The sequence below is a fragment of the Pipistrellus kuhlii genome, unplaced genomic scaffold (assembly GCF_014108245.1).
Source record: "Pipistrellus kuhlii isolate mPipKuh1 unplaced genomic scaffold, mPipKuh1.p scaffold_m20_p_13, whole genome shotgun sequence".
In the NCBI taxonomy this organism is placed as follows: domain Eukaryota; kingdom Metazoa; phylum Chordata; class Mammalia; order Chiroptera; family Vespertilionidae; genus Pipistrellus; species Pipistrellus kuhlii.
The window spans coordinates 43,441,600-43,455,746 of record NW_023425438.1 but is presented as its reverse complement, the minus strand read 5'-3'; the positions used below and the strand labels follow the sequence as shown (position 1 = coordinate 43,455,746).

The window sequence follows — 14,147 nt, the reverse complement described above, 5'->3', positions numbered from 1 at the left end:
TTGACTAATGAGTTTGCCGACCACTGGACTAGGCCAGAGTATGGAGCAATGACAGTCCATCCAGTAACAAACAGTACTCTAATTCTCCATTTGCCATAACCTCTTGTGTAGTTAACAAGCTTGAAGACTTCAAGCAAAGCCATGGTGTCTATGCCAAAGCAAGATCTGGACATCCTGTGTCCCTGGCTGTTGGACCGTCTAATCTAGGGGTGTCGAACTCAATCAGAGAAGGGGCCAAAATCTAAAATCCAGCGTAAATTGCGGGCCGAATGGTTTACTGAACAGTCATAAACTGTCATTGTGATGGAAACGCAGCGGAGTGCAGTGATGACAGCGTGGTGCGGGCCACATTGCAAGGCCTGGAGGGACGGATTTGGCCCGCGGGCCTTGTGTTTGACACATGTGGTCTAATCTAAACATAACCTCCATCCCCAACAAAACCACTATACACATAAGTGTTTGATCTCTTATGGCTGCTATTTTTCAATTGATGGAGTGATAACTGAGTTAAATCAGAAGCTATGGTGGTGATGTCCACTGTATATAGTAAAAGTCACTAATAAACATCCCCAGATGTAAACACAAATTTTGAAGCCTCAAACCTGGGGCTCCACAAACTAACATGGTGAACACAGTCCTTGTGCAACCAACCAAAGTCCTGGGAGTCCACTCACCCGCGCACTCTGCCCTGCGATGAGCTGGTCATCCTCGGTCTGAACACTTGTCCTACTGCGCACGTCATAGTCCTCCTGCTCAAAGTCAGAATCATCCTCCAGTTCTTCTGGAGTCTAAAGATAAAGAGGAAAGAGAAAATTCATTATATTTTTAATTGAACCTTTACTCCCATCCATACACTTAATCACTGCAAAAGCTAAGTAGCCCCCCAAAGAGAGTTTGTAGGGGATTATATGTAGGGGGTTATGTGGGAAGTAATGACTAGAATAGCATCAGAAAAACCAAGCTGCCCTAGTTTACCTCTTTTAAAAAAATACATTTTGTTCATTACTTCCTTCTGTAGGTGTAGTAAGTCTAATTATTAATATGACATGCTTTTTAAGAAAAATATATTTGTGTATTTCCACAAATATATTCTATGAGAGAAAAATCATCAACAGCAACAGTTATGCCTATGCTGTTTATGTAATGCTCATTTTGCTCTATTCCAGCTCTCTTTTAGTCTCAATAAGCTCAAAAATGTTTGACCACTTTCGGTTCAATACTGGATCTGATGAAATATCTGATGTGGTCACTAAGCCATTTAGTAAAAAGTTACAACTGTATATTCTGCAGTCAAAATTGCCTAAATCAAAAACCCCTAAATGACCATGGAAAAATGCTCCCTTAGCTTTGGTTTCCAAGTCTATAAATAGGTAGTGATAAGAGTAGCTACCTATATGATTGTTGTATAGCTTAAGTAATGTACTCTGTGTAGTTTCTGGTAAATAAGCATTTTAAAAAGGTGTGCCATCATTATTACTTGGGATTTCGAAACACATTCATTCAAACATTTTTATAGTGAAACCACCAACTACTACATACCCACTAACTTTTTCATGCATAGCATCTATTTAGCTCAGTATAGCACAATAAAACAATTTTGGAGACTTAAGCAGATCCATGATGTCTTTGCCAATGCAAGATCTAGTCATTCTGTGCATCCTGGCTGTTGAGCCATCTAATTGTAATACCGAATCGCAACAAAGTCTATTACGTGTGTATGTATTTGCCTTGATGTGGCTGCAATGGTTCAAGTGATACAGTGTTCTCATGTCCACTTAGAGCTGAGAAAACTAAGACTCTGAGAAATTAAGCAATATGCTCAAATGCTTCTGAACTAGCTAATAACAGAACTAGTATTTAGACCCAAACACCCAAGTGCATTTGACTCCAAGTTGTTTCGTTGTTATAGTCACAACCCCACCACCACCCACATTACAAATCAGGCAACAACTGAAGGTATGGAATGGCTTTAAAGTGAGTGGAATTAGCTTTAACTGGTTCAGTGGATAGAGGGACCCAGGTTCAATTCAGGTCAAGGGCACACTCCTGGGTTGTGGGCTCGATCCCCTGTGCGAGGTGTGCAGGAGGCAGATAGTCAATGATTCTCTTTCATTATTGTTTTCTCTCTTTCTCTCTCTCTCTCAAATCAATAAAAAAATATTTTCTAAAAGAATAATATACTGAGTGGAGTCAGAAGAAATTCTGTCAAATGGGTATAGTCAGTGTTGAAGAAAAGATGCACATTAATATATAAACACTGAAATTTAAAAAAAAAAAAGCTCCCATCATTAATGACAATAATAATTAGTAACAGGCATTAAAGGCTTTCTGTGTGCCGATCACTATTTTCTCTAAGTGCTTTACATACATTAACTTGGTTTTCTTTACAGTCCTACCATGTAGACATCATTTTCTTCATTTTACAGGTAACAAAACTGAAATGTGAGAGGCTATACATGTTGTAAAGCACTTTGAAGCACGTTGTCTAAACTATCACACTCTGTTCATTCTAAGAGGATGAACTCAGGAGGCTGCAAGGATGGTGCGTGAGGAGCAAACAATGCAGTAGCGCTTGCTACATTCCTAGCTCAAGTTTCATTAGCCTTGAGGGTGATGTCACCCACAAATTGCCTCTTGAAACACAGCAGCACCTCCTCCCAGGGCTCTGTCTTTCAAAGGGAAGGGACAATTACAGGCAGTCCCAATGATGCAGTGGCTCATTCCCCATCAGTAAGAGCACATTTTTATTCTTCTGGTTTCTTTGGCTACTTCAGCGTGATTAATCAGGCATGGTTATTGATGAAGCCTTGAGATTGGTCAGACAGGCATAAAATAGGGTCCTTCATGCCAACATCACATCATGCCTAGTCATTTTCCAAGCTTTGGCACACCCTCTTGTTTTCCTTCTCTCACCATCAGCCTTATTAATATTTACTTGCTTATCTACAGATGTTCAATGTTCTTTCAGAAGAACATTATAGAAAGAGGGGAGAAAAGAGTTTTGTTTCTATAATTTATTAACTAAAGCAGGACTGAGGTGGACAAAACCTAATTCAAATTATGGGTGTATTTTCACTTTAGACAGAGATTATAAACTCTGGCCATTCTCACTCTTCTGGAATGTCCTACAAAACAATTACAGCAAGTGGGTAAATTCTGCTCACAGATGAGATGACAAGACTGCACACATTTCTCATCATTTGTTTTTGAAAAGGAGAGAGCCAAGTAAAATGGAAAACCTCACTCAATAGATAAAAATGAGAATGTGTCAGTGTCTGTAGAACGATGGCATTGTATTCAAGAGACTATGGCTCTGGAACCAAAATAAAGTTTAAAAATGAAGGAATGACCTGGATGTGGACCCAGGGAAACTAAATGTGTTTGTCCTAATTCTTCCTCTCCTAAGTTGTCTTTGGCAAGTCACTTAAAGCTTTTCTTCCTCTCTGTCTCCTCACTCTTAAAGTGGATCTAATAATGGCTACTTGTCCTACCTGCCTCAAAGGATTCTAAAATCAAATATATTTTAGAATCATATATCCTATCTAATAAAAGAGTAATATGCAAATTAATCAGCACTCTGCTACACCCACAAGCCATGACCACCAACCAATAAGGAACAAGTATGCAAATTAACTCAACCAAGATGGCTATGGCCTTGAGAGAGCAGGAGGCTTGGGTTTCCCCAGCAATGTAGAAGCCAAGTTTCCTGCAGACCCTGGCTGGCCCAGGCCTCCACTCATGGCCACAAAGTTTCAATTATAGAAAATAAATAAATCCCAATCAAAATGGCTGTGGCCACAGAGCAAGCAGGAAGCTTGTCTCTGCTCAAGGATATAAAGTTTTAATTATAAAAGGTAAATAAATCACAGATACCAGGGCCTCCACTAGGGTCACTGGGGGGGATGGGGGGGAGGAAGGGGATGGCCAGCCTGCAAACCACCACAGGCCTCATGCCCAGGCATAACAATATTTTAGCAACAGATTCCCAGACTTTATTGCTTCAAGCACTCTCATTGCCTCAATAATTTTTCATGGCAACTTTAGGCTAAATAGATAAATAACACCAAAATAACCCACAAACCTAGGACTGTTGTACTAGGCAATAAAAAGTGAATATAGTGAATCAGACCTAATAACTTAGTGCCTGGTACATATTGTATGACTGACTTCTCAGACCTTGTAATGCAATTGAACATCTATTGAACTTGCTTTCTCTCCCCAATTACCAGAAACCCAATATCACAATTATATGATATCATCCAAAGAAATGAATATGATATTTAACTGTGAACTACCTTCACCTAATATGTCACACATTGTCTGAAAGATTTTCATGTGTTTCCCTGGACATGTAAATGCTTTGCTATGATCCAGGGAACATCATGCCTTGTTTGGGAGATATAAAACTTATAGACCTGTATCTGAACCCTGACCCAGGCCCTGTTGTTTCACACATAACCAAATTAATGGGTTCCATTCACAAAAGTTTAGCTTGTAATTTTCATTATAGATTATTTTCATGGTCATGCTTATGAGCAGCACTTACTGTTTGCTAATACAGATATCCTGACACCAGGGTATCATCATCACCTTCTATTCTACTCATTTTAATTTCCAGTATTAAATGTCTAACTCTTTTTGTCTTAAATATGCATGTGCTCCTCACTATTTGTAGGTTATTTACTTGTAATCTTTCCACTCAAAGTTTCTTTGCATGCCCAAGTCAATACGTTTGTAGTTATTCACAGACATCCACAATATGGCACACATTAACTGAGAGATAATGTGTGCCATATTGTGGTCACCCAACGTGCATATATCTGGCTGAGGTCACACAGCACAATGCTCTGTCTTCTTGTACAGCTCTCATGCTGGAAACAACTGTCCTTTCTCCAGTCTACTTAGTGACAATTATTTTGCTCAAAATAGCTTCTGAGCATAGTGCTGCAATGCTGACGAGTGTTCCTAAGTGCATGAAAGTTGTGATACTCCTTATGGAGAAGATGCGTTTGTTAGATAAGCTTCCTTCAGGCACAAGTCATCATGTATTTACTGGGAGTTCAATGTTAATGAATCAACATCCTATATTAAATAAAGTATTTTTAAAACAAACCACAAATAAAATCAGATTGGGTATTTGATCAGTTGATAAAAATATGACCAGAGGCTCACAGAAACTTAAGCCTGAATTTCAGGGGGGAACAAGTTTCAGTATTCTATATTCCAGTGTTCAGAGAACCAGTACAGAATACAATGCTGCAAATAATAAGAATCAAATGCATGCTAGTGTTCCAGACTTTCTTATTCCTTTTTTAAATGACCATGCTGGAGTAATCAGAAATGCCTATGTAGCTTATAAATCAGCCAGAAAAAAAACTGAGCAAGAAGCAAACACAATTAAAAACCAGTTTTGTGACCCAGCTGGTGTTGCTCAGTGGTTAAGCATCAACCTAGGAACCAGGAGGTCATGGTTCAATTCCTGGTCAGGGCATATTCCTAGGTTGCAGGCTCAATCCCCAGTGTAGGACATGCAGCAAGCAGCTGATCAATGATTCTCTCTCATCATTGATGTTTCTATCTCTCCTTTCCTCTCTGAAATCATCAACATATATATTGGCCCAGGGCTCAAATACAGAACTATATAGTCAACACTTTCAGAGAGGAGGAGGCATGGCCAGTTTTACTGGGGAGGGATCAGTTCTACTTGTCTTACTGTCTTTATTCCTGACTTAGTGCAATTAAATCATTTTCAAGTAGAGTTTATCATTATACTCAAAAGCAACCCAGAAAATTAAGTGCAAAATGAAGCCATTTGGGTGCTAAATGGAAGAGGCATTTAAAAATAACAATTTGTATATGCTGTACATTTCTCTCTTCTTAAGTTTTACGTGGTGTGAAATCCATCTGATCAAATGACTGGAAATGTCAAGATGGGGGAATGACACTTCATGCAACAAAGATATGGCATTTTATCGAAATTGTATGTTTTTACAGATCATCAATGTATAAATGAATGATGGCTATAAATTACCTCTGTCTCTCGGATGAATGGTTGTCAGAGAAGTGTGAAGGCTAACAAAGCAGAAAAATGGCAAAAGAGAGGGAATATGTCTTGAGGATTATAGTGGCATTTAGTGCCAAATGCTTTGAAAACATAACTCTCATGGTCTATTACTTTATTTTACATGTTAATATGTAATGAGAAAAAAAAATGATCTAATTTGTTACAGTCTTGAAAGGTTGACTCTCCTTCCTTTCCTTCTCCTCTAACTCTCCTATATTTTTTTTCCTGTCACCTTTCTATCTGCCTAACTACCTATCTTACTGGCCCCCAAAACACACACCCTAGTTTGGGCCACACACTCTGCATAGTAAGTAGTAAGCACTATACTAGACAATGCAGTACAGTGGAAGGAAAATACAAGAACAGCCATTGCTTCCTAAGCTTTCACAGATAATAACATTAAAAAAAAACTATAAGTAAACAGCATGATATGTACTATTACATAGTTAGCGTTTGTTAAAGAATAGGGTCAATATTTTTGAGGGAGAAAATTTGGGGAAGGAAGACTTGAGCCAGGTCTTGAGAGGTAAGTTGAAATTGCCTTATGATCCAGAGATTCCACTTCTAGGAATTTATCGGAAGAAACCTAAAACTCTAATTTGAAGGACTATATGCACTCATGTTCATTGCAGCATAATTTACAATAACCAAGATTTGGAAGCAGCCCAAGTGTCCATCAGTAGATGAGCAGATAAAAAAGCTGTGGTACATTTGCACAATGGAATATTAATCAGCAATAAAAAAGAGGGAAATCTTACCCTTGTGACAGCATGGATGGACCTGGTAAGTATTATGCTAAGTGAAATTAGACTAAGTGAGATTCAAATGTGGAATCTAATAAACAACATAAACTGACAAAATTTAGACAGACTCATAGATACAGAGAACAGACTGACAGCTGTCATGGGGGAGGATTGTGGAAGCTAAGTGAGATCGATGAAAAAATTAAGCAAAGAAAAATAACAAAGACTCATGGACACTGCCAAGTAGTATGGTGGTTGCCAGAGAAAAGGGAGAGTGGGAAGAAGTAGAAGAGTGTAAAAAGGGATAAATGGTGATGGAAGAAGACTCAATTTGTGGTGGTAAACAAACAATTCAATATACAGATGATGTATTATAGAATTGTGTACCTGAGCTTATATAATGCTATTAACCAATTCTACCCCAATGAAATTAATTAAAAAACAAACAAAGCCAGTGTGCAAACACCTAGAGAGCAAAAAGAAAAAAACAAAAGAAAAAAAGAAAAAGAAAGATGGCAAGAGTTGTTATTTGTGTTCCAAGTGAAAAAGTTTGGTAGATATTTCAGAAGAAGCATGGATGTCAATAGGACAGAGGAGAGGCCCTTTGTGGTGATGCTCCCCTCCCCTTGCTCAGACCACCCTGGAAGCACCACGCTGTCCTCTGCATACTACATTGGAAGAGGATGGACTCATGCCTATTTAATTAGGACAAATAACCCAGAATTTGGGGGACAATTAATGCCATCTGTGAAATCCTGGAAGGAGCAGGCAAATATATTATCCAGAGAGAACAATACATTGCAGACACTTCATGAAACATCTGAATGACCACATACTAGAAAATTAATTATTTAGTTATTATTGTTTTTCAGTGTTTGGGGGATATTAGTTTAGATGCTCAGTGGTCATCCTGACAGAGAGATTTTCAGAATACACACAGCAAGATGCTTGTGGTTTCATCAAGTTACCCAGAGACAATTGTAGAGGTTGAGAGTGAGGATACAGTCAAGGGCTACTTGTCCAATATGGTGGAATACTGAGCACTTCCAGTGTGGCTAGTGTCACATGTTGAAATGGTAAAGTTTTGGATGCATTAAGCTGAATAAAATATATTATTAAATTTGATTTCAACTGTGGTTTATTTTTAATGCATCTACTAGAAAATTAAAAATGTGGCTTACATTTTATTTCTATTGGGCAACATGTTCATCATTTTTGTTTTTTTGCATATTTAAATTTATTTTAAGAAAGTTCTGTGGCTAAAATATGTTTTAAAACTATTATGTCAAACTGTTAATGAGCTAAGGAGAAAAAATAGCTCATCTTATAATGGAGCATTATGCAGTAGTTAAAAGAAAATGAGGTAGCTAATGCTTTTTAAAAGAGATAGATGAAGACTCATTGTGAGTTAAATTCAATTGCAAATGATATTTATGAGTTTTAAAATCTATTGTGCAGTGTGAGTACCTGACACTCAGAGTTTATTCTCATTTTATTTATTAACTAGAGGCCTGGTGCACAAAATTTATTCCTGTTTGGGGGTATCCCCTCAGCCCAGTCTGCCCTCTCTCTCACAGTCCAAGAGACCTCAAAGGATGTCCTACTGACAGCCATGGGGAGTGGGCATAAGCCATAGTCTAGCCTTCCTCTGTGGGAAGCAACCAGCTGATCAGGGGAAGGCACCATTATCATCACCCCCTTGCTATTGCCACTGCTGGCCACCAAGATGTTTTTATCAACAGACTCCAGTCCCTTCACCATGAAAAAAATTACAACTCTTTTTAGACATTTTCAAGATGTCTCTGTCATAGGATATGACATTTTTTTTCTTTTTTTATCCTCACCTGAGGATATTTTTCTATTGATTTTTAGGGAGCATAGAGAGGGAAAAACAGAAACATCCATGTGAGAGGGACACTTTGCTCAGTTGCTTCCTGCATGAGCCCTGACCTGGGTGCAAACCAGGGAAGATCCTGCAACCTGGGTACATGCCCTTGATCAGAATCAAATCCTGACCCTGCTGAATACAGGCCAAGGCTTTATCCAGTGAGCCAAACTGGCTAGGGCAGGATATGACATTTCTTAGCCCCTCCAGCTGTGGACCTTTGTTTTTTCCTCCAGGAGTGAGGTAGAAAAACCCTAGATCACCTTCTTGGATTCTTATTACCCAAGTTACCAAGAACACTGCAAGTGGCAGCATACAGGGAGCTTAGCCAAAGAAAGGTCAGAAAAGGTGTTTCCTCTGCAGCTCATGCAAAGAGGCAGAACTACTAGAATGCTGCATCTGGCAGCCCCCATCTCAGCTCTGGGCCTGCTCAAGCTGCTGAAGCTGGTGCTGGCAGGTGCCCCTGTCTGTCTCCAATCTGGGCCTGATCAAGCTGCCACAGAATCTGTGACTTGCCTCACCTCCCATGCAGTCCCCTCCTGCCCAACTGCATGCACAGTCTCCTCTTGAGTGTCTTGATGTTACAGCATCCCAGATAATATGCATATTACCTCTTTATTTATTTATATATATTATTGTATATGTTCAATATGACCAACTGTAAACCTATTGTTTTCCCACCCTGGATGTTTTCTAGCATGGGTTTATATATAATTACCCTTTGGGAGGCTTACACTGACCTGACAACAGCAGACGGGGGATGGGAAGATAGTAGAGTAGGTGATAGGGGGAGGTTCACTGAGACAACGTCTTGATTACTTGTGACAAGGAGAATGTAGCTGTGTATCATTTTTTTTGTAACTATTATCACTATAAGCTAGGTAATCTTCATTTATTTCTATTCTATGGCTTCAAGATCCTGATGGGGGGGAAATGCTAGCAAAAGGAACATGGAGCAAAACTAAGTTGGAACCAAATTTAGGAAATAATGAAGGCCAGAAGCAGGCAGGCATCACTCTATAGGACACTCATCACTCATCACTAACAGAGGCGTGCTGGGGTCCGTTAGCTCTTTATAAGTAAGAAGTTACCAATGCCTGAGTAAATGAGGAGCCAAACATCTTGTCAAGTTATATGACTAAGTAATTACAAATAAATTGGTGAGTTTTCTGGAGTCTATCAGAAGGTCTGATAAGCCCTGAGCCAGAGGCCTTACCTACCCTGATCATCAGCACAGCCTTTCTGATGTCCCGAACGCCGTCATACACCAGGCGAGAGGCATCGATGAACTCATTCTCCTCAAATGGTTGAGGGATGTTGGCACTCAGGGCTTCAATGGCAACCTCCACTTGTTCGGCAAAGCGTGGCATCACTGGGTGAACAAAATGGAAAACAGGGCGTTAGATAATCCTCATGATCCCTTGTACTAGCCGTTGGGTGAGGTGGCTGGCTCTGAGCATTCCAACGGTTCAGTGGAGCTGACTGTCCACCAGTCCAGTCTGGGAAAACCCAGTTTAGTGGTCTTTGCATTACTTACTCCATGAATGATGATGGTATTCAATAGAATAAGCTTTTGAAACCTGCCCCAGGTTATGTGTTAGAATGTGAAGCATAGATTTCATGTTATCCTAATCTGAGCTAGGTTCTACTTCTGCTATGAAATCTTGGCTAAGTTTTCTTAACCCTTCTAAACTTGTGTCTAAAAAATATAATAAGCATGACCAGTGTGGCTCAGTGGTTGAGCACTGACCTATGAACCAGGAGGTCAGTGTTCAATTCCTGGTTCAGGGCACATGCCCAGGTTTCAGGCTCAACCCCCAGTAGGGAGTATGCAAGAGGCAGCCTATTGATGATTCTCTCTCATGATTCTCTCTCATCATTGATATCTATCTCTCTCTCTTCTTCTCTCTCTCTCTCTCTCTCTCTCTCTCTCTCTCCCTTCCTCTCTAAAATCAATAATATATATGATCCTTCCTTAGGAGTCAATAGGGTAATGAATATAAATGTATTAGATGATCCATAGAAATCTCCAGAAATACATAACTAATTTCAGATGCTAAAGTCATAACTGGTGAGTAGCAGACCTTACTTACATGATCTCATAGTAAAGTATGAATGAAAAGATCCCATCCTTTCTACTTTTATCTGAAATGCAAGATTCATGGTGTTTAAGGTGGGTGGAAGGAATGTGTAAGAGGAGAGAGGGAAATCCCGAGAGACCCCAGCAGAAAGCCCATGCATATTAGTGGGGTCACCAATGACTTAATCATTCCATCTTACCAGGACCACCTTGGTGTGAAACTAGATGCATATATGCTTTTCTAAATTGCTGACACCTCTTTCTTTAAACTAGGACACCTATATAACCACAGAAATTTGTGGAAAGTAAACTCAGTGGGATGTCTGCAATACTTAAGAAAATGATGCTAATTCACTGGTTCTCAAAAATTATAATTCAATTTACTCAATTGTTATAACAATCAATTCATATGGCAAAAGAAAGCCGAGAGAATAATTCATTTTATTTACAAGAAAAATAAAATAGAAACATACTTCATCTCTTTTCATTTCTAAATTTTCATGCCTGATTCATCTTATACTCATTTTCATCCTCTGTGGAAATTTTAACATCCATTTGAATCCCTAGTTTGAGAAACTCTGATAAATTACTTTACTGTCCAGGGTCAGAGTATTCAAGATAGAACATCCCTACAAAAAAAATGTATTACTAAGAAAGGTCAAAGTTTTTTATTTTATTTTTTTAAGGAGGGTTAGATGAAAACAGAACAATCATTCTTTCAAAAGAAGGTATCAAACCCAAAGCATGCATTGGGTGAATTTCCTTCTGTGAGTGAACTGGTTCTCTATACTATTTGAATTTTTCATTTGGGCTTTTGAGCTGCATTTATAAGAGGAATTTGGGAGATTTTGAGCTGCACTGCCTCAAATATGAATCCAATAAAAATACATTTCTAAAACCACCACATTCAACTCAGGCCAGTTCAACCATCCTTTTGTGCTAGGAACAAACTCTTTCACACTAAAAAGTCTAGGTAATTGAAACTGAATACTTAAGCATGAAAATGTTTATTGTAGGTATTAGGCATTTTCATATGAGTACTTTCCTTTAAATTTTAAAATCCCCTTCTTTCTTAAACTGAAAATCCCAAATACTAACTCTTTTTAATTCTATGTTTAAGTTCCCATCATGACCATTAACCATTTTACATATTTATATACCATGAGTAGCATTTGGCTGCATATATTTGTGTCCCTGTTATATAATTGATAGAGGATCAGTAATCCTGTGTGTAGATAAGATACACACTCCTATAAATCAATAAGGAAAATGTCGAAAAATAGACAAATGTTAGGACAGGCAATTCAGAGAAAAATAAATCCTGTATTATAATCAGATGCTTGATTTCAGTAATATTTGGAAAATATTAGCAATATAAACTATGAGATATTATTACATTCCTGTTGTGAGGGGCAAACAGATTAAAACCTAATAATATCCACTTTGTTGAACATGTTGTAGACAAAAGGGAATCCTTCTACTGTAAATGAAGGGAAAATAGGTATACAACATTTTGCCAAACATGTTGACAAAAATCTAATAAAGCAATCTGGTCCCAACCTAGAGCATGGACAAATGTTATTTGTGAAGAGATTTTGAGTAGGTGGGCTGAGTACACTGGAGTCACAGGAATGTCTTTGTATCTCTCTAGTTACAGCTGTTTCTTCTTTATAGGTTGTATATTCTAAGAGTTAATTAGAATATTTATATAAAATCTGGGAATAAGCCCTAGCTGATTTGGCTAAGTGGACAGAATGTAGACTTGCAAACTGAAGGATCCCAGGTTTGATTCTGGTCAAGGGCACATGCCTGAATTGTAGGATTAATCCCCAGTAGGGGTCATGCACAAGGCAGCCAATCAATGATGCTCTCTCTCATCATTGATTCTTCTCTCTCCCCCTCTCCCTTCCTCTCTTCTTTATCCCTCTCCCTTACTCTCTGATATCAATATAAACATATTTTTAAAATAAAAATAAAACCTTGGAATAAGAATAGTTGGGGGCTCTATGAACAGGCTTTATCCAGGTTCTGTTATGAGTCTTGAACTCTGGAGGGAACCACTGTGAGCTGCTCATTCCAGGTCCATGGGCAGTACACCTGGGTGGGTCAAAACGGACTTAGGGATGCAAATCAGGGGACAACTGATATATTAAAGTGAGTGAGTCCAGAGGTCAAAGTTTCAACTGGGAAAGGCAAATTGAAAAGAGATATCATTTGTGAGAATTTGTAAAACCACATGAGTACTGTGTATAATTTAAAGCAATATGCATTTTTATTTCCTATGTTTCGAACGGATATATACCACCTTCAGTTAGATAGAATGGTTACCTTTGAGAGAGAAAGGAGAGACATGTTATTAAGTAGAGATCTTAAAGAGGCCTCAAGTGTATCTTAACTCTAAGAAAAGAATAATGTGAATCAGATATGGCAAAATGCTAATATTTGTTACACCTCAGGGTAGAAGGAGGCTGTCAGATTTATTAGGCTCTGTTCCTTTTGATTCTTTGAATCTTTGCATGATTCAAATATTTAAAAAGAGATCAACATATTATCCTCAAGGCTATACTTCTTATAGAATAAGGCTCTGAGGAAATACAGTTCCAGCTCATGGCTCAGAACACAATACAAATTAATTTGGTAACGGTATTAAGTGAGGAATTCCCTCACAACTTATGACTGTGATCAAATGTTCAATATTCAACCTGAATAACTGCCAGTTGGAAAGCTGAGTTAGGGAGAACCCACCTCCTATAGCTCAGGGCCCACACACATCTCCATTTGCAAGAAGACCTTTGCTAGAGTCTGAAAGGGTGTGCAGGGGTTGTGTGTTACTTTTTTTTTTTTTTATGTGTGCAAGGTTGCCCTGAAGAAGAGTTTGGGAGAAGGAAAATGCAGGAGGTGACCTGCTATCTTTTGCACCTGCCTTTGGGTCTGATTCTGCCCAAAGGAAAGAGCAGAAAGCTAACTAAAATCTAAAGGGACCATTTCCATAAGGGATGCTCCAGGGACCAAAATAGGCCCAGTGCTACTCTGATACCTTAAATTTGGAGAAACGAATTATATTTGCTCCAGCTCGTAGAGTAGAAATGCTCATGGGGGATTTAGGAGGATGTGGTCTCGGTAAAAATAACCGTGTTGATGGTACAGCATTGTTGAAAGAGGCAGAAACAAGGCCCTTTTATAAAGAAATATAAACAGAAAATACCATCAACTGTCCCAGGGGGGGAAATGGCAGAAAAGGGTATGCAAAATCGTTACTTTCCATATGGGGCCTCAGAGTACAATTTAGTGTTAATATTCCAATGGCTTTATTATACTCCACAAACTGGTAAAGCCTAGAACTTGGACTCATTTTCATTTGATTTGATTTCCTAT

At 38.7% G+C, this 14,147-nt stretch overlaps 1 protein-coding gene across 5 annotated transcripts in view; it reads right to left on the bottom strand.

The window, feature by feature from the left end:
- Positions 1-14,147, bottom strand: part of CTNNA2 (catenin alpha 2) — a 1,074,738-nt gene that overhangs the window by 64,849 nt on the left and 995,742 nt on the right. For all 5 annotated transcript variants that reach the window (XM_045580946.1, XM_036435853.2, XM_045580945.1 and 2 more), the window contains 2 exons: positions 9,913-10,064; positions 675-788 (listed from right to left, as the gene is read on the bottom strand). In XM_045580946.1, the coding sequence (XP_045436902.1) occupies positions 675-788; positions 9,913-10,064 (266 nt within the window). The remainder of the gene's footprint in view (positions 1-674; positions 789-9,912; positions 10,065-14,147) is intronic.